The sequence below is a fragment of the Cetorhinus maximus genome, chromosome 9 (genome assembly GCF_964194155.1).
Source record: "Cetorhinus maximus chromosome 9, sCetMax3.hap1.1, whole genome shotgun sequence".
NCBI lineage: Eukaryota > Metazoa > Chordata > Chondrichthyes > Lamniformes > Cetorhinidae > Cetorhinus > Cetorhinus maximus.
Window position 1 is genome coordinate 28,618,166 of NC_135887.1, and position 22,166 is coordinate 28,640,331.

At 42.1% G+C, this 22,166-nt stretch overlaps 1 protein-coding gene across 1 annotated transcript in view; it reads right to left on the bottom strand.

Moving 5' to 3' along the window:
- Positions 1-21,692, bottom strand: part of orai2 (ORAI calcium release-activated calcium modulator 2) — a 38,212-nt gene extending 16,520 nt beyond the window's left edge. Inside the window, exon 1 of the mRNA XM_078548397.1 lies at positions 21,370-21,692. Within this exon, the coding sequence (XP_078404523.1) occupies positions 21,370-21,594 (225 nt within the window). The 5' untranslated portion in view covers positions 21,595-21,692. The remainder of the gene's footprint in view (positions 1-21,369) is intronic.
- Positions 21,693-22,166: the final 474 nt, after the last annotated feature.

Genomic DNA, 22,166 nt, shown 5'->3' on the forward strand with positions numbered 1-22,166 from the left:
TGAAAAACTTGGGTTGGAAACAACTGCACTAAACTTAAATAAGGGTAATTACAAAGGAATGAGGACAGAGTTGGCTGGACTGGACTGGGAAAGAAGTTTAGCAGAAAAGACAGTGATAAACAATGGCAGACGTTTAAGAAAATAGTTCATTACTCACAACAAAAATATATCCCAGTGAGGAAGGAGGACTCTAGGAGGCGAATAAACCAACCATGGTTAACCAAGGAAGTTAAGGATAATATCAAATTGAAAGAAAAAACATACAATGTGGCAAAGATTAGTGGTAAACTAGAGGATTGGAAAAGTTTTATAAACCAACAAATTATCACCAAAAAAAAAGTGAGAGAAAATAAACTTTGAGGGTAAACTAGTAATACTAAAATGGACAGTAAGAGCTTCTTTAAATATATAAAAAGGAAGAGAGGCGCCAAAATGAACATAGGCCTCTTAGAGGATGAGGCTGGGGAAATAATAATGGGGAACCAGGAAATGGCAGAGGAGTTGAATAAATACTTTGCATCAATCCTCATGGTAGAAGACACTAATAGCATTCCAAAAATACTAAACAATGAAGGGGCAAAAGTCAGGGAGGAAATAATACAATAACCATTACTAGAGAAAAAGTACTAGGGAAACTAATGGGGCTAAAGGCCGCTAAGTCCATTGGACTTGACAGGTCCTAGGATATTAAAGGAAGTACATGCAGAGATAGAGGATGCACTGGTCGTAATCTTCCAAGAATCCTTAGATCCTTGAAAAATCTCAGAAGATTGGAAAACTGCCAATGTAACACCCTTATTCAAAAAGGGAGTCAGACAAATAACAGGTAACTGTAGGCCAGTTAGCTTAACATCCGTCATTAGGAAAATGTTAGAGTCTATTAAAAAGGATGTAATAGCAGAGCATTTAGGAATGCATAATATAATCAAGCAGAGTCAGCATGGCTTCATGAAAGGGAAATCATGCCTGACAAATTTATTAGAATTCCTTGAGGAGGTAACAAGCAGGATAGGTAAAGAGAACCTGTAGATGTAATATATTTAGATTTCCAAAAGACGTTCGATAAGGTACTGCACATAAGGCTACTTAAGATAAGAGCCCATGGTGTTGGGGTAGTATATTAGCATGGATAGAGGACTAGCTAACTAATAGGAGACAGAGTTGGGATAAGGGGGCATTTTCAGGATGGCAATCTGTAACTAGTGGAGTGCCATAGGGAATCAGTGCTGGGGCCACAGCTATTTACAATATATATTAATGACTTGGGTGAGGGAAATGAATGTACTATTGGCAAGTTTGCGGATGACAAAAATAGGTGGGAAGGCAAGCGGTGAGGGTGACACAAAGAGTCTACAGAGGGATATAGACAGGTTAAGTGAGTGGGCAAAAACTTGGCAGATGGAATATGTGGCAAAATGTGAGGTTATGCACTTTGGTAGGAAGAATAGAGGGGCTGAATATTATTTAAATGGAGAAAGGCTGCAGAAAGCTGCCGCACAGAGGGATTTGGGGGCCCTCGTGCATGAATTCCAAAAAGCTAACATATGAGTTCAGTAGGTAGTAGGTAAGGCAAATGGAATGTTGGCCTTTATTTCAAAGGGAATGGAGCATAATAATAGGGAAGCCTTGCTAAAACTATACAAGGCACTAGTTAGACCACACCTAGAATACTGTGAACAGTTTTGTTCCCCTTATCTAAGGAAAGATATACTGACATTGGTGGCAGTCCAGAGAAGGTTCACTAGGTTGATCCTGGGTATTGAGGGATTTTCTTATGAGGAGAGGTTGAGTAGGTTGGCCTGTCCTCATTGCAGTTTAGAAGAATGAGAGGCGACCTTATTGAAACATATAAGATTCTTAGGGGGCTTGACAGGGTAGATTCTGAGAGGTTGTTTCCCCTTGTGGGAGATTCTAGGACCAGAGGGCGTAGTCTCAGAGTAAGGGGTTGCCAATTTAAGTCAGAGGTAAGGAGGAATTTCTTCTCTCAGAGGGTAGTGGAATTCTTTACCGCAGAGGGCTGTAGAGATTGGGTCATTAAGTATATTCAAGGCTGAGATGGACAGATTTTTAATCAGTAAGGGAATCGAGGGTTATGGGGAAAAGGCAGGAAAATGGAGTTGAGGATTATCAGATCAGTCATGATCTCATTGAATGGCGGAGCAGACTCGAAGGGCTGAATGGCCTACTTCTGCTCCTACGTCTTATGGTCATGCTCAGGTCGTGGAATGGTACTTCAACCCACAACCTTCTAACAAAATCAAATGAAATGGCCCATTGAACCTGCTTCACCAATAAGATCATGGCTGATGTGATTGTCAATTGCATAAATTACAGTTAAGTAGGTGGGGGTATTCTTTGGATAGCGACACGTGCACATATAAAGAAGCACCTTTCACACTGGTAGTGGGTTGTAGAGATGGGAGCTATACAATTGTGATGTCTCATTTTGCGAATAAATCTAAAACTCAGTAAAGATTGACTTCTGGTCTCTTCCTTCACCAATTGGCTAGATGTAGTTTAACACAGATTATGACCTTAACTCCACTTTTCTGCCTACCCCCCATAACTTTCTACTTCCTTGTAGATCAAAAATTTGTCTAACTCGGTCTTGAATTTATTCAATGACCCAACCTCCACTGCTCTCGAGGGAAGAAAATTCCAAAGACTAACGACCCTCAACAGAAGAAATTTCTCCGCATCTCCATCTTGAACAGGATTTTAAAAAAAAAATGATGCCCCCTAGTTCAAGGTTCCCTCACAAACATCCTCTTAACATCTACCCTGTCAAGCTCCCTCACAATCCTACATGTTTCAATAAAATCACCTCTCAAATTCTTCTAAACTCCAGTGAGTATGCTCTCAACCTGTTCAACCTCTCCTTTCAAGGCAGCCCCTTCATCCCAGCAATCAGCCTAGTGAAACTTCTCTGAACTGCTTCCAATGTAAGTGTCCCCCTCCTTAAGTAAGCAAACCAAAACTGTACACAGTACTCTAGGGGTGGGATTTTCTACACCTGCCCAACGCCGAGATCTTCCGGTCCCACCACAAGTCAATGGACTGCTGGCTGGGGCGCCGCCTTGCCCGTGGCGGGTCCTGCCCGCGACAGGGCCGGAAAATCCCAGCCTAGGTGTGGTCTTGCCAATGCGTTATACAGATGTAGCAATACTTCCCTTCTTTTATTCTCCATCCTCCATGCAATAAAGGTCAATATTCCATGCTGACCCTTTGCGATCCGTGTACAAGGACACCCAGATCCCTTTTACTCACAGGCAATTGTGCTACCAACTGAGTCACAGCCAACACATGCACTTCATGACTTCTGTAATTTACTAATGGCTGCTCAAAAACTATAAACTGCTCAATTCTGTTCGTTTTACTGCCTTGCTATCATGAGGTTGCCAAGGGAGCCTAATGGATAACTAGCACTGGCTCACGGGTCACTTATCAAATTACCAAAGGGGAGCTGGGGTCAAGAGAACCATATAGCCCAAACAACCATCTTTGATATGGATGGGGAGAAACCAGAAATAAATTACTGCCCCTGTTTACGTTTGTCTAGTTGGAGGGACGGGATGAAGGAAGTTAGTGTGACTTCACTCTTAAGCATGAATGGTGCCCTGTACAATAAAAATGACAGCTGTGACTGGTACAGTAGAATATCTGAATCGCTTTCAGTTAGAGTTGTTAATTGCAAACATTCATGCAGCTTGTGCTTACTACAAACATATTTCAGTAACTATACAGATTAAACATGTATAGCAAGATCACCATCTCTAAGCAGCAGCTTCAATTCATGTTCCTTTGTGAACCAGCTGTCTGTGGCTGGAAGACTTGCGGAGTTTACTCTCGCTTCTTCATACTATAACTTTAAAAAGATCCCAGATAAATCTGTCTAGCTTCTACCATTAAATCTTGACACTTGATAATTACAACAGTGGGGCATGAAACATCCTACAAAACAAGTATAGATCCCGTCCTTCCAAACTTGGGTTGCGTCTGGATAACGTTTTGAGCTGTATATCACTAGGGTGAACTACTGGTAGTTATCTGTTGAAGGGTCATGTGGACTCGAAACGTCGACTCTTTTCTTCTCCACCGATGCTGCCAGACCTGCTGAGTTTTTCCAGGTAATTCTGTTTTTGTACTGGTAGTTATCTGTCTATCTCTGAGACTAGCAGAGCAATTAATCTCCAGGCCCTTCACTGCCCTATCTACAATGCAGTAACTCATCCACATGGACTCCACTGCCCTATCTACACTGCCCTGTGTACAATGAATTTATTCAGTTCTTAAGTTTCAAAAAAGTGGAGCTTTTGTTGTGACACAGTTAGTGACAACATGTAAGCTCTTTCACCCCATCTAGGAATGGTGAAGATTGATTAAAATATAAACAGCTAGTCACAACCACCGCCCCCCTCCCCATCAACTCATCCACAGTCACACAATCCTTACTTAATGAAAGTCCATAAAGTAAGATGAAAGCCGAAAATGCAGAAAATCAAGTGGAAACTGAAATGTTGGAAATAAACAGATCAATCAGTATCTGTAAAAAGAAAAGACAAGTTGAGACATTTCAGGTGTGCTCCTGTCATGGGAACATAAAGCAAAAGGAAACACACCTGAAATTCCATAACTTGCCTTTTCTTTTAACAGATACTGACTGACCTGCTTTGTATTTCCAGCTATTTCTGCTTTTTGTTTTAAAAACTCTGCCCGTCGATACGTGCATTTCCATTCAATCTTTTTTTTTCAATGTGCCTCACTGGAAGCCAAGTCTCGTGGCAGCATAACTGCCTGTTGTCATACAATGCGGTATTGTAAGATTGAACCTGTAATCCACAGCCCCTCCCCTCAATCTACACAGAGAGTTCCAGTCACGTCAGGAGAGATAGCAACAGACGCAGTGCTGGGGGAAAGAGAGGGACAAAAAAACTTACATAAGCCACTCTTATGCATCTGATTGCCAGTTCCAGGATGCACTAAAAAAATCTGAGAGTACACCGTGAGCCAGCTCCTTCATCAACCGAATCATGCAGCCTACAGGCCTGTAGGTTAATCACACATGGGGTAGAGAATTTTAATGATATAAAAACAAGAAGCCAGTTTCCCTAATGGCCCATAAAAAAAAAGCATGATGTGAGGGCTGTGGTTAGAAGACCAGGCAAGAGCATGGAACATTGCAAATGGCCTCTATGCTTTTGGGATTGAAGGGGAAGAAAGTGGACAGGGCTACAGCTCTTGGTCACTACATTGCCACTGGTAGAGGTCAAGAATGAGCTCAGTCATAATGCCCAACTGCAGCTGAATAACGGTCACACTCACTCATAGGCCAGAGGTGCCAAAGCTTTTTGCCTTTGTGGGCTATTTGGCTCTAAGACAAAAATGAAACATTTTGCTCTAGTGTTTGTTTGGCAGTTGTCACTTTGAAAAAATTCTACAAAGAATGGCAGGTGGATATGATTGCCTTGAGCTAAAGCAAAATTGTCCAACGCGTTAGCAAGATGTGGTTAATTGTATTTCTGATTAGCACATAAAATCTGAGTAACAGACCCCATAACTGGGTATGTAATCTCAACGCTCCATCACATGGTGTGTGTACACTTTAACATGTTTTGTGTTTGTTAGTCACATAGTAAAATGAAATAAACTGTGCACAAGTGTTTTTTGCTCGTTGCAAGTGCTTTACTTTTGGTTGCTGAACAAAAGGTTTGTTAAGAAAATACACATGTGAAGTATGTTCGCCCATATTGTTTGTGTAAAGCATTTTCTATTGAAATTAACATATGCAGCTAATACAGCTTCACCATAGCCACATCTGTAACTGGTCAGTACTTTCTATTGGGAATCACAAAGTTAAAGGAACAATTAAAGAATACTGACTGGCAGGCACATCGCGAGATCTCAGAAGTACTTGACAGTTTAAATTATGGGCTTAGCAAAATAAATGCAGGCAATATTTACAAATAAAGTAAAACTGATTAGATTAGTTATTTGACTTTATCAGCTTGCTACTGTGTCTCCTTGAACTGATAATACACATATTGTAAATACTGCACCGTATTCTACTGTTGTTAGGGTACTCACTTATCTTAAAGTAATATACTTGCTTCATATTTTATACTTCAAACTTTAGCTTATCCCACTCTTGAAGCCCAAAAGAGAAAATCAGTATCCAACTCAGGCCAATACTGGGGCAACTCTTACAGTTTAGCATTTCCATCGCAAAGCTGAAAACTTAACAGGTCAGTCAATAACTTAAAGAGAAGAGATATATGTATTTCTGCATTATCCGTTTCTAACAAAACATTATTGAGCGGGCAATAGAAAGGCTTGTTACAAGGAAAGATCAAGTATGGAATTGCTTTCTTTAGTAAAGAGGGAAAGGTGGCCAAATTGGTCCCTTACCTGAATTAGTCAACTCAAGTAATAGGCTATCACGGAAGGCTCTTAAAGTGAGCAGTACAAATTCGGAGAACTAGTGCAGGTATGATGGGCCAAAAGGTATCTGCTATGATTCTGGGTTTCAGAGATAATTTGATGCAAAAAAAAAAGAATGAGAATTTGGCAAGAAAATGAGTTGCAGAGCTATCAAAAGGAACTTAATTTGTAGAAACTTCTGTCCTGAAAAAATTCTTATGCCCTTATAAATTAAAGCTCTTTAGAAAAATATGGATATAAAGTGCCACGGGTGTGTTAGAGCCCACAACAGCTCATTGGATTTGTGTGTATTTTTTAAGGGAGGAAGCTTGGCAAAGGGTCATGTTCCACTGTGTACAATATCACAACAAGTCTAAAAAGAGTAGGAGAGAGGATGAGGCAAATCATATTAAATAGTGATTAGGCAACTCAAAATGTACATTCTAAAAACCTGTAGGTTGAAGGATGAAGGGAAGATTGAAAGAGGAACGCTGTCTGATGGTTTCGAGGGCCTGAAAAAGCTGGGGTGGGAAGTCTTCCTTACAACACAAAGAAGAAGGGTGGCAGTAAAATGTGCAGAGTTGTGTGTTTTTTGGTGTTACATTCCACTTAGTCATGTCCCGGTGTGTGGATTGTGCAAAACGGATTCATAAAATAAGAAAAAAATCTGAATGTGTCATCCAGGTCACCTGTGATAAAGTCATTTCTTGTGCAAGCTTGAATTATCCAATAAAGAAATGTGAAATAACACAGAAAAAGGGAAATTAGAGCCAAATTCGAGTCTTTGCCTTCCTATCTGCTTCTGCCTTTATCACCTGCTGTGATATTTTTAAATGCTCTTTAGCTAATTCACATGCTCTGCTCAATAATTCCCTGAATTTAGATACATAATCCAAGAGTGTGGTTTCCGAATTCCTACTCACTAACTTCTCCTCTATTTTCTTTTCCTGAACAAAGACAGTGTCAGCTAATTGAGCTTCAGCACCTTTTCCCTGCCTTTTAAATTCATCCTCTTCCTGTTTCAACCTCTGAGTCTGTGATCTCATTACTGCACAATCTGGGAACAATCCAGGATGCTCCTTCTGCAACACCTCTGTTGAATGCAACTTTTCCTACAAAATTCCCTCTGAACAACAAATATCACTATCCCATAACATTAAGAATTGATTTGCCCCTGTATCCTTGAAAATTTGTATATCTTTGCCAACTCCACCCTTCACACATGAAAAGACTTTTCCCTCACAGGTGAAATCTTTAAACATGTTTGAAACCTGCATTAGGCAGTGAATCCATTTCCACACCTTCAGCTAATACTTGTGCTTGATTTTCTGCTTGAATAAGTCCTACTGGTTTGTCTTGTTCTAAAGCCCCTGACTTTACAGTACCTTTCGTGGTCTCTACTAATCCAAAAGGTTTCTCATGTAACCCCCAGCACATTGACAACTTATGGCCAATCTTATTACAATGAAAACATTTAAGCTTTCTTACATCTCAGCACCCTCCTTCCTAGTCTGAGGTGAAATCTCCTTAGAATCTCCTGTCTCCTCCTTGACTTCCTCTCACCTTCCCATTTTCTATCATTTTTAGATTTAAAGGGCGCCGTAAAAAAGATTCTGATTTATGGGCCAGTTTATAATCACCTGCTATCTCTGCTGCCTGCCGAGCAGTTTTAACCCTTTGTTCCTCCACATGGGTTCTTACTACTGAAGGAAGTGAATCCTTAAAATTCTTCCAAAATTATCACTTCTCTAAGGCCTTCATAGGTTTCTTCTATTTTTAATGCCCTGATCCACCTGTCAAAATTACTTTGACTCTTTTTCAAACACAATATGCCTGTTCAAGCTGTTTTCTCACATTTCAAAATTTCTTTCCGTGTGCCTCGAGAACCAACTCATAGGCACTCAAAATAGCCTTCACTGCATCATATTCCCCAGATATTTCTTCTGACAGCAATGCATATACCACAAAAGCTCTACCTACCAACCTGGACTGTAATAGCAATGTCCAAATTCTTTTTGGCCATTTCATTTGTTTGTCTATCTTCTCAAATGAGATAAAGAATGCACCAACATCTCTTTCTTTAGACTTTGGAAGAGCTTGTACAAATTTAAACACCTACCCACAGAATCACAGAATCTCACAGTGCAGAAGAGGCCCTTCGGCCCATCGAGTCTGCACCGACACATGAGAAACACCTGACCTACCTACCTAATCCCATTCACCAGCACTTGGCCCATAGCCTTGAATGTTATGACGTGCCAAGTGCTCATCCAGTGCTTTATAAAGGATGTGAGGCAACCCGCCTCCACCACCCTCCCAGGCAGCGCATTCCAGGCTGCCACCAACCTCTGGGTAAAAAAGTTTTTCCTCACATCCCCCCTAAACCTCTTGCCCCTCACCTTGAACTTATGCTCCCTTGTGACTGACCCTTCAACTAAGGGGAACAGCTGCTCCCTATCCGCTCTGTCCATGCCCCTCATAATCTTGTACACCTCGATCAGGTCGCCCCTCAGTTTTCTCTGCTCCAAAGAAAACAACCCAAGTCTATCCACCCTCTCTTCATAACTTAAATGTTTCATCCCAGGCAACATCCTGGTGAATCTCCTCTGCAACCCCTCCAGTGCAATCACATCCTTCCGATAATGTGGCAACCAGAACTGCACACAGTACTCCAGCTGTGGCCTCACCAAGGTTCTATACAACTCCAGCATGACCTCCCTACTTTTGTAATCTATGCCTCGATTAATAAAGGCAAGTGTCCCATATGCCTTTTACACTGCCCCACTAACATGCCCTTCTGCCTTCAGAGATCTATGGTCACACATGCCAAGGTCCCTTTGTTCCTCAGAACTTCCTAGTGTCATGCTATTCATTGAATACTTCCTTGTCAAATTACTCCTTCCAAAGTGAATCACCTCACACTTTTCAAGGTTAAATTCCATCTGCCACTTATCTGCCCATTTGACCATCCCGTCTTTATCTTCCTGTAGCCCAAGACACTCAACCTCACTGTTAACCACTCGGCCAATCTGTGTCATCCGCAAACATACTAATCCTAACCCCCCACAGTCATCCATGTCGTTTATATAAATGACAAACAATAGGGGATCCAGTACAGATCCCTGTGGTACGCCACTGGACACTGGCTTCCAGTCACTAAAGCATCCTTCTGTCATCACCCTCTGTCTCCTAACTAAGCCAATTTTGAATCCATCTTATCAAATTACCCCTGCATCCCATGTGCAATTGCCTTCTTTATAGGTCTCTCATGTGGGACCTTGTCAAAGGCTTTGCTGAAATTTATATAAACTACATCAACTGCACTACCCTCATCTACACACCTGGTCACCTCCTCAAAAAATTCAATGAAAGTTGTTAGGCATGACCTCCCTCTGACAAAGCCTCCCTCTATCGCTCAGCAAACCTTGCCTCTCCAACTGGTGATAGGTTCTCTCCTTCAGAATTTTCTCCAATAGCTTCCCTACCACTGGCATGAGGCTAACTGGCCTGTAGTTCCTTGGCTTATCTCTACAACCCTTCTTAAATAGCAGAACCACATTAGCTGTTCTCCAGTCCTCTGGCACCTCCCCCGTGGTCAGAGAGGAATAAAAAATTTGGGTCAGAGCCTCTGCAATCTCCTCCCTTGCCTCCCTCAGCAGTCTGGGACACAAATCATCCAGACCCGGAGATTTGTCCACTTTTAAGCCTGCCAACACCTCCAATATCAATTTGCTTAAGAACCTCGCAGCCTCTCTCCCCGAGTTCGATACCTTCATCCTCTTGGGTGAAGACGGATGTGAAGTATTCATTCAACACTCTAGCGATGTCATCTGGCTCCACCCGTAGATTGCCCCCTTGGTCCCTACTCTTTCCCTGGTAATCCTCTTCCCATTGATATACTTACAGAATATCTTGGGATTTTCCCCACTTTTACCAGCCAGAGCTTTCTCATATCCCCTCTTTGCTCTCCGAATTGCTTTCTTAAGCTCCACCCTGCACTTTCTGTACTCCACTAATGCCTCCACTGATTTGCTTCCCTTGTACCTGCTAAAAGCCTCTCTTTTCCTTCTCATCGTAACTTGAATATCTCTGGTCATCCATGGTTCTCTGGGCTTGTTACTCCTTCCTATCACCCTAGAGGGAACATGTTGAGCCTGTACCCTCCCCATTTCTTTTTTGAACGCCCCCCACTGCTCCTCTATATATTTCCCCACAAGTAGCTGTTCACAGTCTACCTTGGCCAGATCCTGCCTTATTTTACTAAAATCCACTCTCCCCCAATCCAAAACATTGTTTTGCAACTTGTCTATTTCTTTTTCCATAACAAACTTAAACTGTACCATGCTGTGGTCACTATCACTAAAATGCTCCCCCACCACCACCTCAGCCACCTGTCCGGCTTCATTCCCAGAATTAGGTCCAGCACTGCGCTGTCCCTTGCTGGACCCTCTACATATTGACCTAGCTTACCCACTTGGTTCTGATTTGGAAGTAAGTCCTTCCCTTACCTTCTGGTGTCCCTTTTTTAACTGCCAGCATTTTAAGCTGGAATTCTCTGTGTCTCGCTTTTTCTCTTTCGTCCTTTTCTAACCTTGCCATTTCTAACCCCCTTTCCTGTTTTCTTTCTCTCTCCTACCTTTCTGCCTGTTCCTTTGAAATGCTCATTCCCTTTCCTTTTCCTCTAACTCAATCTTTTTCAATTGCAACTGAATTTGAGTCCAATCCAATGATCCATCCCTTGGAGAACTCCATCTCTCGGATACTCCTTTCAATTTCAAATGCTGCGCTACACCTTCAATTATGTCTGATTTGCTTACCCCTGTGGGTAATCCTAATTGTAACCGATCTGCCAATTCCATTAATTTAGCTTTAGTTACCTTTTGCAAACCATCCAAACTTATAACTTCAACGCCCAGACAAGTCTTAACAACTGCCAAAGCCATATTGCAGTCTCCCACTTTAAAATCTCACAATACCACTCCTGGTCCAGTATACTCCTCATCCTCATTTTTAAATTCACCAATTCCAAGCCAAGCAAGGAATTATTCCTTTAATATCCTGCAAAGAGCCCACAATTTTATTATGGCATGGCAGATAGTAAATGCGGAGCTGCTCAAATCAAGGGGGAAAACTTGAAACAGTTGCCAAAACGGTTTTTGCAATTTGTTTCATATGAGGAGCGGTTCTGAAATCAGAAAATGATGTCCCCAACTACTTGTGATGATTTCATAGTAAACATTTACTAAAAGAATAAAGAACAAATAAAAAAACAATTACATTTAAACACAAGAATAGCTTCATACAGTAAGCAGCATTTTAAAACAGTTCCACAAATCTTAACTACCCTCAGAGCTAACCTTCCCTTTTTCCGTTCAGCAACTATCCTTATACATTTTAAAATTTATAGGATTCCAGTAACTTTACTACACAGTGCTTTTTTTTCCTTAGGATGTCCTCTGAGGCTGACAGCAAGTGGCTGCTCCAGTCTGGCCTTGTTCACACTGTCTTCTTGGAGATCTGCCCAGCTATCCTGCTGACTTCTGGGAGATCTAACCAGCTACCTCCTCACATAGGCTTCAGTATTTCCTTAAATGCGTTCTTTCTCTTTGATCTCAATATTGTTTCAACCAGCCTCTTCATAAATGCTTTCTTCCCAGAATTGATTAAATTGTTCTGTAGCTCTTAGACTTGTAAAAGCAAACTTACCCTATCTTTACCTTATTTCCTTACACCTTTTTGCAACCTGCATATACCCCCTTTGAACTAAAATAACTCAATTCAAAACTATTCCTGTTATTGCTTTATGTAAAACTCTAATTGAAGTTTCTCTTGGCTCATTAGCATATCAAAACCACTGTTGGTTTTAGGCCCTCACAGTCACTCTAAATCTTAATCCAATTACTGCCTGGCTTCCAGTACATAAGAAAGTATGTCAGACTTATTACCAGAAGAACAATATTACAATTTCTTGCTTTCTTGGCAATACTCATTCTTAAGCAATGGTATCCTACTGCACTGTGCACAAAATACCTTCAGATGTCTTGTGTTATTGAGCTGTGGTGAATCAAGCAACTGGCTGCAAATAAGGAGATTTTATTAAAGGGAAAAGAAATCTGCTCCTATCTTTACAAAGTAACACATCCTCCAAATTATTGCGAGCTCACCAACATCAATTAAAGTTCTGCATCTCTGAAAACATATCAATAGCTCAAGCATTTTCCACATAGCTAACAACCTCATTCCACAGTCTAGCAATTTATTTAAATTAGATGCCTCAGAAACATTGTGCGCTCTACACAATCAATTACTTTGAGAGCACCTCTTGCTAAATAGGCAAATGTAGCACATTTACAGGATGTGTGTAAACAGCCACACAAGACCAGTTAATCTGCTTTTGGTGATATTGCTTAAGGGAGAAATCTTGGCCAAAAATTTCTGGAGAACTAACTGCTCTTTAATTTGTGCTACAGACCTTTAAACATCTACCTGATTCCACAGAGCAGGCGAACAGGATCTTAGTTTAACATCTCATTTAGAGAATAGCACTCTCAAGAATGAAGCACCTCCTCAGACTGCACTGAAGTGTCAGCCCAGATCACATGTTCAAATCCTACTTAACTAGCTTGATAAAAACAAAAAGCTAAAAGCTACTGCGGATTCTGGAAATCCAAAACAAAAACAGAATTACCTGGAAAAACTCAGCAGGTCTGGCAGCATCGGTGGAGAAGAAATCAGTTAACGTTTCGAGTCATGAAGACTCGAAACGTTAACTGATTTCTTCTCCACCGATGCTGCCAGACCTGCTGAGTTTTTCCAGGTAATTCTGTTTTTGTTAACTAGCTTGAACCTACTGATCCAGAGATGGAAATAATATTAACTCTGCCATGATGACAACTCAAAGGCCGCTACTAGTCCTTTTTTTTTAAAACGTTGTGCCTATACTTCTTAGTTACTGCAATGCCTTCATTCATTATTTAATCCACTTGAATTTTTAGATTTTTTTCAGTATTTTAAGATTTTATTCCTATGCAATTTTTTTTTCCATATAGCCAGATCCTGACTGTTTTGAGTTTCAGTCCTCTGCCAGACCCAACCCAAAACAGGTCCCCATTCCAAGCTCAGCTTTGGAACTGTGCTTGAGATTTAAATGATAAATTATAAATTAATAGAATGAAAGACAAAGGAGCTAAAGGACAGGAAGAAAAAAAAACGCATGGTAAATCCAAAAGATTAAAAAAACAAAATGGGAGAAGGAACTCTCGCATGTATATAAAGTCAGAGAGACAGAGGAAAAGGTAGGCAGATGGAGATACAAACTGTATAACAAATGATATACATAAAGAGGGATGTATGCTGAAGACAGCGAGACAAAGAACAGATTCACAAAGGTGACAGAAAATCCTATTTCAGACATGGATTCATATGGAGGTGACAAGAAGAGAAAGTGTCACAGTCCATAAAAGGAGACAAGGAGGAAGAAAGAAAAATGGAAAACTAAGAGAAATAAACTGAAGCACTAGAACATGGGAGATAGGCACTGAGTCAAGAAGGCTCAGTGACTAAATATTTTCATTTCATAAACAATAAATTAAAAAAAACTGGAAATAACAACAGTTATTCAAGTTTCTCCCACCCCAATATTTACATTTTAGAAAAAAAATAAGAAATCCTGCACATAAATTGGCCCATAATGAAGTAACATTAAGTAACCAACACTGAGTAAAAGTTATGACAAAATAAAACAGACAAGAACAAACCACAAGACTGATGCAGAAGTTGTAAAATAGGTGGTGACTTATTCTGATAATAGGAAGCAGATAATCCAAATTTTTACTTACAGCTGATGGTAATGACTAGCAGAGTCTACCTAATACCTACATCAGTTAATAACCGATTAGGATCATACCTATGTGATGTCTGATAGCTCAAGGCAAGACAAATTGAATCAGCACAGGTAACTTCAGAACGGGTAATGACTTTTAAAATCCAGAGATTCACCTCACAGGGTGGCTTCTAAGCAGCTCTTAGAGGCAAGTATAAATGGCCACCATTATGTGTTTAATTTTATTTTGTATGTAAGTAATAGTAGCAAGGCAACATGTACTCCCCAATCCTAGCAGCCTTCAACACATTAAGAGTCAATTATATGTTGTGAATTTCGAGTTAAGTATAGGCCAGTAAAGCAGGCTCCTTTCCCAGAGGACATGGGTGAGCCAGGTTTTCAGTACAATCCAGCAGCATTCAAGGTCATTTTCTGGTGCCCGCCCACAAGTTATTAATTGGACACTATTCACAATTTTTCATGATGGGATTTGAGCTCACAATGTCTAGGTTGCTAGTGCAGTACCACAGACAAAAGAGATGGTCAAGGAGTGCTGCAACATTATGGTCATGTTACAGGGCTAATACTGGACTAATGACCCAGAGACAAAAGTTCAAATTCCACCACAGTAGCATTGGAATTTAAATTCAATTAAATAAAATTTGTGATAAAAAGCTTGAATGAGTAATGGTTACCATGAAACCACCAAGTCGTTGCCCTTTTAAGGATGGAAATCTGCTGTCCTTACCTGGTATGGCCTACGTGACTCCAGACTCGTAGCAATGTGGAATTCATAGCACCATACAAGGTGCACAAGGATAGGGTTAGGACAGGTACATCATCCACAAGACAGGTTTCCACAGAATGTACAGAGGGGACATCGAATTTGAATTACTGGAACTACTTGTTTATGAAGAAAAAGCTCATATGGGACTAAATTAGACAGCTCTTTCAAAATGCTGGCACAGGCTTGATGGGTTGAATGGCCTCCTTCTGTGCTGTCAGATCTTATGGATCTACATGGGTTTGAAATGGGTTTCTTATGAACAGCTTGTTCACCATGCAATCATGATAAATCCACTTCACAAAACAGATCAATTCGCAAATTGTAGTAAAATGTCCCAAGGCTTTTTCAGCTTGGTGGAAACAGAATAGGCACTGCAGAATCATCAACCTAGACTTTCCGAACTGTCAAATCCAATTTAATTTAAACACTGACATAAGTAGGTTACTACTTATAAGGGAAAAATCCAGATTTCCAACTTCCAACTCATGTTGGAAAGTTTCTCATAAGTTGCCAGGTCAGCCCACACATGGGATATAAATCCTACATAAAATATCACTTACACATTCCGCAGAAAGGGATATCATTCCCAGGCTCTGAATGGCAAATAACAGTCAATTAAAAAATGCAAGGCATTACGCATTGGTGCTGAAAGAAACTCAGCTAAACAACGAAGGGGTAGATATTGTTAAAAATGAGGAAACAGAAGAAAGGTTTGCAAGCTATAGCTCACCAAATGCTGAAGCTGTTGGCAAAGGGCAAGACCTCAAAATATCATTACACAACTCAGAGGCTGTTCCCACACTTTGTTTAACCTAAAATAGTTTGCATTGAGGCGAAGCTGAAACTACTCTGCATGACCCATTATTCTCTCAGCCCACTGCCTAAACATATTCTATCAATGCTCAAACCTGCCTAAAATTTCCAATTTCTTCAGTAATTCTGTCACTATTTCTCACTATACTCAACTTCATTCCATGTGCTGCTTACAGCTCTCTTTTGTACCCTCATTTCCCTCAAATGCCTAGCTTTTGGCTTGGGTTTGAAGATTATTACAGCAAATATCACAACTGAATCGTCTCCAAGCATGTCCCTAAAGGGGAATAAATCAATGTAGAAACTCAGCAGCTCTGTATGAGTGGGCGAAGTGTAGGATGACTACTAACAGTCAGAAACTCTCATTTAATCACCATTACATTTTCCCTACTTACCATTCGTTGGCCTCCACGATATACAATTTCTACTGCATGTACTTCCAGAGTAAATTAGAAATTTAGGACGTTAGGGCTCAGAAGTACCAAATCAGCTTGAGCACATATCAAATTTCTTTCCTGGAAGAACGGTTTTGTCTCTAAATGTTGAACCCAGCAGCACCACATAAGAACATAACTATCAAAGGGCCAGCCAGCTGCTTTCCCACTCAGTCCTTCCATCTGCTTCTGCTGCTTGTAGTTACTCTTACCAGGAGATCTGCTGTCATGGTGTATCATGCCTGTCTGTCTTGCACCACCCTCACGCATCCACTATAGCTCATCTACAACACTCTGTGACATCAGTCATCCAAATACACCTAGGTTTTCCGCTGTTTCTGCTGCCCTCCAGAACAGATCTGTGCAACTTTTCAGCTCTGATCAAATAGATCAAATACTGACTGTCGTTTCTGGATGTCACTTTTTAAGAGTTCTTTCTGCTCTTGCAATTTCAAGCACCTCTTCATTTGTCTTATGGAACTTTTAGCTAAAGTCTTTAGCATCCACATTTCAAAGGTCTCTATTTCTTCCACAGATCTTTATTTATTATCCAGGTTTCTGAGGCATACTGCAAAGTGGACAGAATGTAGCATCTTATGAGTTTTTGCTCGAGTTTTCTTGATGTTCACACATCCTTCATCACTGCAATATTTAAATGGGACTTCCACCCCAGACCTCCACTTAAAATTGGAAACAGCCCAGCAAGATTAGATACAAGGAAATGACTTAAAGGCAGACGCAGCCAAGTGGATTAAAAAGATTCAAAATCAGCACCAGGAGTCTGGAGAGGTCACCACTTAATATCACAAAAGAGCAGAGCACATTAGCAGATAGGAATAAGCTGGTTGAAATTAAAAAGAATAGAGAATATATCTGTGAACTCCAGCTGGCATGAGGATATGAAGTTTGGTAAAACAAACCTCCATGTCCCTCTCTTATAGGAAGCTGATGGATATTTTTAGTTTTGTGGCTGGAATTTTAGGAGCTAAGTGTTACTTTATGTAAATACATATGGCCATTTCTTATTGCTTTATGGTAGTTTCATGGTTTTATACATAAGCATATCAGACAGTTTATTAGGCTTTTCCCCCAAAAGGAGTTAGCACTTATCATCTGATGCCAAAACACAGAAATTAATCGCTGCTACTTGACAGATGAAACATTCATCCCATATGGACAAAATTGTTTAGTGCTGCAAACTAGATTCCAGATGAAATGTTAAACCAAGGGCCTATCTGCACTCTCAGGTGGATGCATATGATTGGAGGCCTCTGTCTGGCTCACACCAACAAAGAGTTAGTGGCTGTTTATCACTGCTGTTTGTAGGGCCTTGCTAAGCTTAAATTAGCTGCTGTCTTCATCAGTTTTACAAGGGTGACTGCATTTCAAAAGTGATCAACTGACTAGCTATAAAGAGGATGTGAAAGGCTCTATATAAATGCAAGTTTGCCTGTTCTTATAATTCACATCCAATACTTTGTAGAACGTACATTATGTAGTTTTTTTTCCACCTGTTTAACATCTTAACAACTGTGCTACAAGTCAGAAGACTGTGGTGATCTGTAGGCCACCAGGAAAGGAGAATAATCACTGCTGGATGTCAAAGGTACACTGTAGCGGTCTCTAATGTTCAAGCTGCAGAAAAATCCACAAATGAAGAATTTACTTGATAAATTTTGCAAAATGCAGTCGGTTAAGTCTCCTTATGCTTGAAGCACACTTATTTAAAAACCAGAACACAGCAAATGAAGGATACACTTCAATGAAATTATTCTCAACTCATAAATCTTGCAAGTGATATGAGTTTGGCAGATTGAATTACAGCCCTGCTGCCTGGAGAATCGCAATGATATCAACATTTCCGGCAACAAAAGCGATGATGTAGCACGAATGTAGCAAAATGATCAGACACCAGAATCATTCACTGACTGGAGACTAACCAATCATTACTCAGTTAGGGGGCCTCAGAGGCCAACTTGGCTCAGCTAAGGTTTGAACCGGTGCACCCACAGGAAAGGATTGATGTTGCTCTTCGACTGATAGCGACCAATTTAATTATAGGGCATTAGTGCTGTCAGTTACTAGCATGGTGGTTCTCAGAGAACCTCAGAGTTCAGAAGAAAGACATTAGGAAGAGCCATTTAATTTTAAATCAGGTCTGCTGACAGCCTGACCCTGATGTTGCCAGTGTCTGCACCAGACCCACACTTTAGAATTGGCAACATTAAAATACTCCACAATATAAAAGCAGATAAAATCACTTGTCTCCTGGCAGTGAAACTTTGCAAGCCACAACAAGGCCAAACATGGGTGAATAATAAGTCAGAAATCATAGGAAACATTCAGATCAGGCAGCATTGTGGAGAGCAGTAAGCATGATTAACCCTTGACAGATGGTCATCAACCAGGAATGTTAATCCTATCTTCCTCTCTCCATAGCTGGAGCCTGACCTGTTTCAGCTTCAGATTTTCAGCACCTAGCAGTATTTTGCTTTTTGTCTGAATCCTGAGGAAATCAGCAAGTTCATTTACAGGCTATAGTTCAGTCAAAATCACTTCAAATTGCCTGATAATCGAAATTTTCTGCACCAAATTCCTACTTTGCTTTATTTGTGCAGTTTAATTCAAAACACTGCCTAATTCAAATGCAAAAACTTATCAGGCATAACACAATCTCAAAATAAATTTTTATTTTGCTTTTTAGGAAGTCGCACCTGCAGAGCAGAGATGTAATCAGATAGTAGCACTGATCATTGAATAAATAACATTACACAGGTGCTGTATCTGGTAAATACCAGGAAGCTGACTTCTATATAGATTAGTGAATGCCTTAGGCTGATTTCCTTTGTTATTGGTTGCAGTGTAATGACGAGCATGTGAAATTTTTGTATATGCAAAAAAAAACGTCACTTTTCAGATGCTGCCCTTCCGAAGCTAGGACTTTGCAGCAACGAAACAGAAAATACTGGGAAAACTCAGCAGGTCTGGCAGCATCTCTGGAGAGAGAAATAGAGTTAACATTTCAAGTCCGTATGACCCTTCTTCAGACTCGAAAGGCTAACTCTGTTTCTCTCTCCACAGATGCTGCCAGGCCTAAGTTTTTGCAGCATTTTCCATTTTTGTTTCAGATTTCCAGCATCCGCAATATTCTGCGAGTTTGCAGGGCTGCCAATCATAGAAGAAGTAATTTAAAATGGTGAATTCATTGGGCATTGGCTGAAATTTATTCCTTCACTGAGGTGCCCTCAAACAAAGCCTGTGAAGCATTCATTACAAAACAGCACACCTCTCTCAGGCCTCAAATCATCAACAGGCAAAGATGAGTTATATTATAATCATGATCCAACCCCTCTGCGAGATGACAACCATGAACTCATTTAGTTTTTTTAAAAATTAACAGTTTTATTTTGGGTTTGCAGAAGGTATCAAGGGAGATAGCAAGTGCCAGAGCATTTTATCCAATTGATCTGATGTGGGATAATGTCAATAATGAAAGACCAATAATCATGGTATAATTGTCACAGGTTTAATCATGATTATAAAGAAATAACAAATGTCAATATGGATTATAAGGAGGGCAGCATCTAGTAGAGGCACAAACAAAGTTGATCCCACTTGTTTGATCCTGGATAAGAACAGAGACTGCATGATCCAGTGAGGCAGCCAAGACGGTGGCCCTTCTGCAAAACCAAGAAATATTTTCCATTCCATTAAAAATAGGCACAGATTCTGCAAATGTGAATGACAAACGTATCGTTATGTTGCTCAGATGTGACAGGGGGAAAAAAAATGACGTGACAGGTTAAGTGCCTACCCCAAAAAAAACATATTGCCACGTTACCCCCACCACTTCCCAAGCAATCCAGTCGCCCCCTTTCACCCCAAAAATATATAGTGACACATCTAATCCTTTTAGAAAGAAACCCAGTATCTCTCCATCCCAACTTACATGACCACACATCTTTGCCCCCCCCACCCCCAACATAGGTGGCCAGGCATCTTTGCCCCCCCCCCCCCACCCCAACATAGGTGGCCAGACATCTTTGCCCTCCCCCCACCCCAACATAGGTGGCCAGACATCTTTGCACCCCCCCCCACCCCGACATAGGTGGCCAGACATCTTTGCCCTCCCCCCACCCCGACATAGGTGGCCAGACATCTTTGCCCTCTCCCCACCCCGACATAGGTGGCCAGACATCTTTGCCCTCCCCCCACCCCGACATAGGTGGCCAGACATCTTTGCCCTCCCCCCACCCCGACATAGGTGGCCAGACATCTTTGCCCTCCCCCCACCCCGACATAGGTGGCCAGACATCTTTGCCCTCCCCCCACCCCGACATAGGTGGCCAGACATCTTTGCCCTCCCCCCACCCCAACATAGGTGGCCAGACATCTTTGCCCTCCCCCCACCCCAACATAGGTGGCCAGACATCTTTGCCCTCCCCCCACCCCAACATAGGTGGCCAGACATCTTTGCATCCCCCCCCCCCACAACATAGGTGGCCAGACATCTTTGCCCTCCCCCCACCCCAACATAGGTGGCCAGACATCTTTGCCCCCACCCCGCCACCCCAACAAAGGTGGCCAGACATCTTTGCCCCCACCCCAACATAGGTGGCCAGACATCTTTTCCCCCCCCCACCACAACAAAGGTGGCCAGACATCTTTTCCCGCCACCCCCCCAACATAGGTGGCCAGACATCTTTTCCCGCCCTCCCCCCCCCCCAACATAGGTGGCCAGACATCTTTGCCCCCCCCCACCCCCAACATAGGTGGCCAGACATCTTTGCCCCCCCCCCCCCACCCCACCCCAACATAGGTGGCCAGACATCTTTGCCCCCCACCCTCCAAGATAGGTGGCCAGACATCTCCCCCTTTCGTTCACCGAGCCTCTCCACCCTGAAATGACACCTGAGTTTTATTTATGGTCGGAAGTGACGAGTATTAGTTTCATTTGTGTTAAGAGATGAGCAACGGATTATTAATTTGCAATAATATTGCAGACATTGGTTTTAAATTGCCAGACATTAGTGTAGAGTTTTAACCGTATAACAGAGCCCTTGAACTCTAATCCCGGGCCAGCCGGGCTGACTCACCATGGCGAAGCCGGACAGTAGAGCCGATGTCCGGCTCGATGCTTTGAGTTTGGCCCGGCTCAGGTAGAGTTTCCTCCAGGAGAGAGCCTGCACCGAGTGGTGGTTGGAGGAGACCAGCTCCAGGTAACTGCGCCTCACCCAGTCCCGGTAATCGGCCGCCCCTCCCTCCGGCTCCGAGCAGGGCGGAGCGGGGGAACCGGCCGGCGCCGACCGCTCCGAGCTCATGGCAACGCCGCCGGGAGATACACCTCAACGGGAGAAGGAAAAGGCGTGCAGCTGCCGCCAGAGCCCGGGAATCAGCACTGACCAGACACGCGCCCCCGGCTCAGAGGCGCGGCACCGGCATCGCCGCGTGCGCGCTCCCGGCTCCGCGACGCGCGCGCGCTCCCGCACTGCCCGCTGCCGCCGCCAGGGGGCGATCCAGGACACTGCCGCCGCTGCGCATGCTCACTGAGAACTCCAAACTCTTTCGAGTAGGGAACAAATCAGATGTAACTCTTTCGAGTACATTCACAGTTCTTGGCTCTTTTTTTTCCGGGAGTGGGACATGAACCCACAACCTTCTGACTCAAAGGTGAGGGTGCTATGAACTGAGCCACAGCTGACACCTCCTGAGAAACTCCAAAGAAGCACCTGTGGCCATCACACTCAATTAATGGTCAGTATCGCTGTTTACAGTGGGCAGATACTGATATTAATGGTCAGTACTGGTGTTTACAGTGGGCAGATACTGATATTAATGGGCAGTACTGGTGTTTACAGTGGGCAGATACTGATATTAATGGTCAGTACTGGTG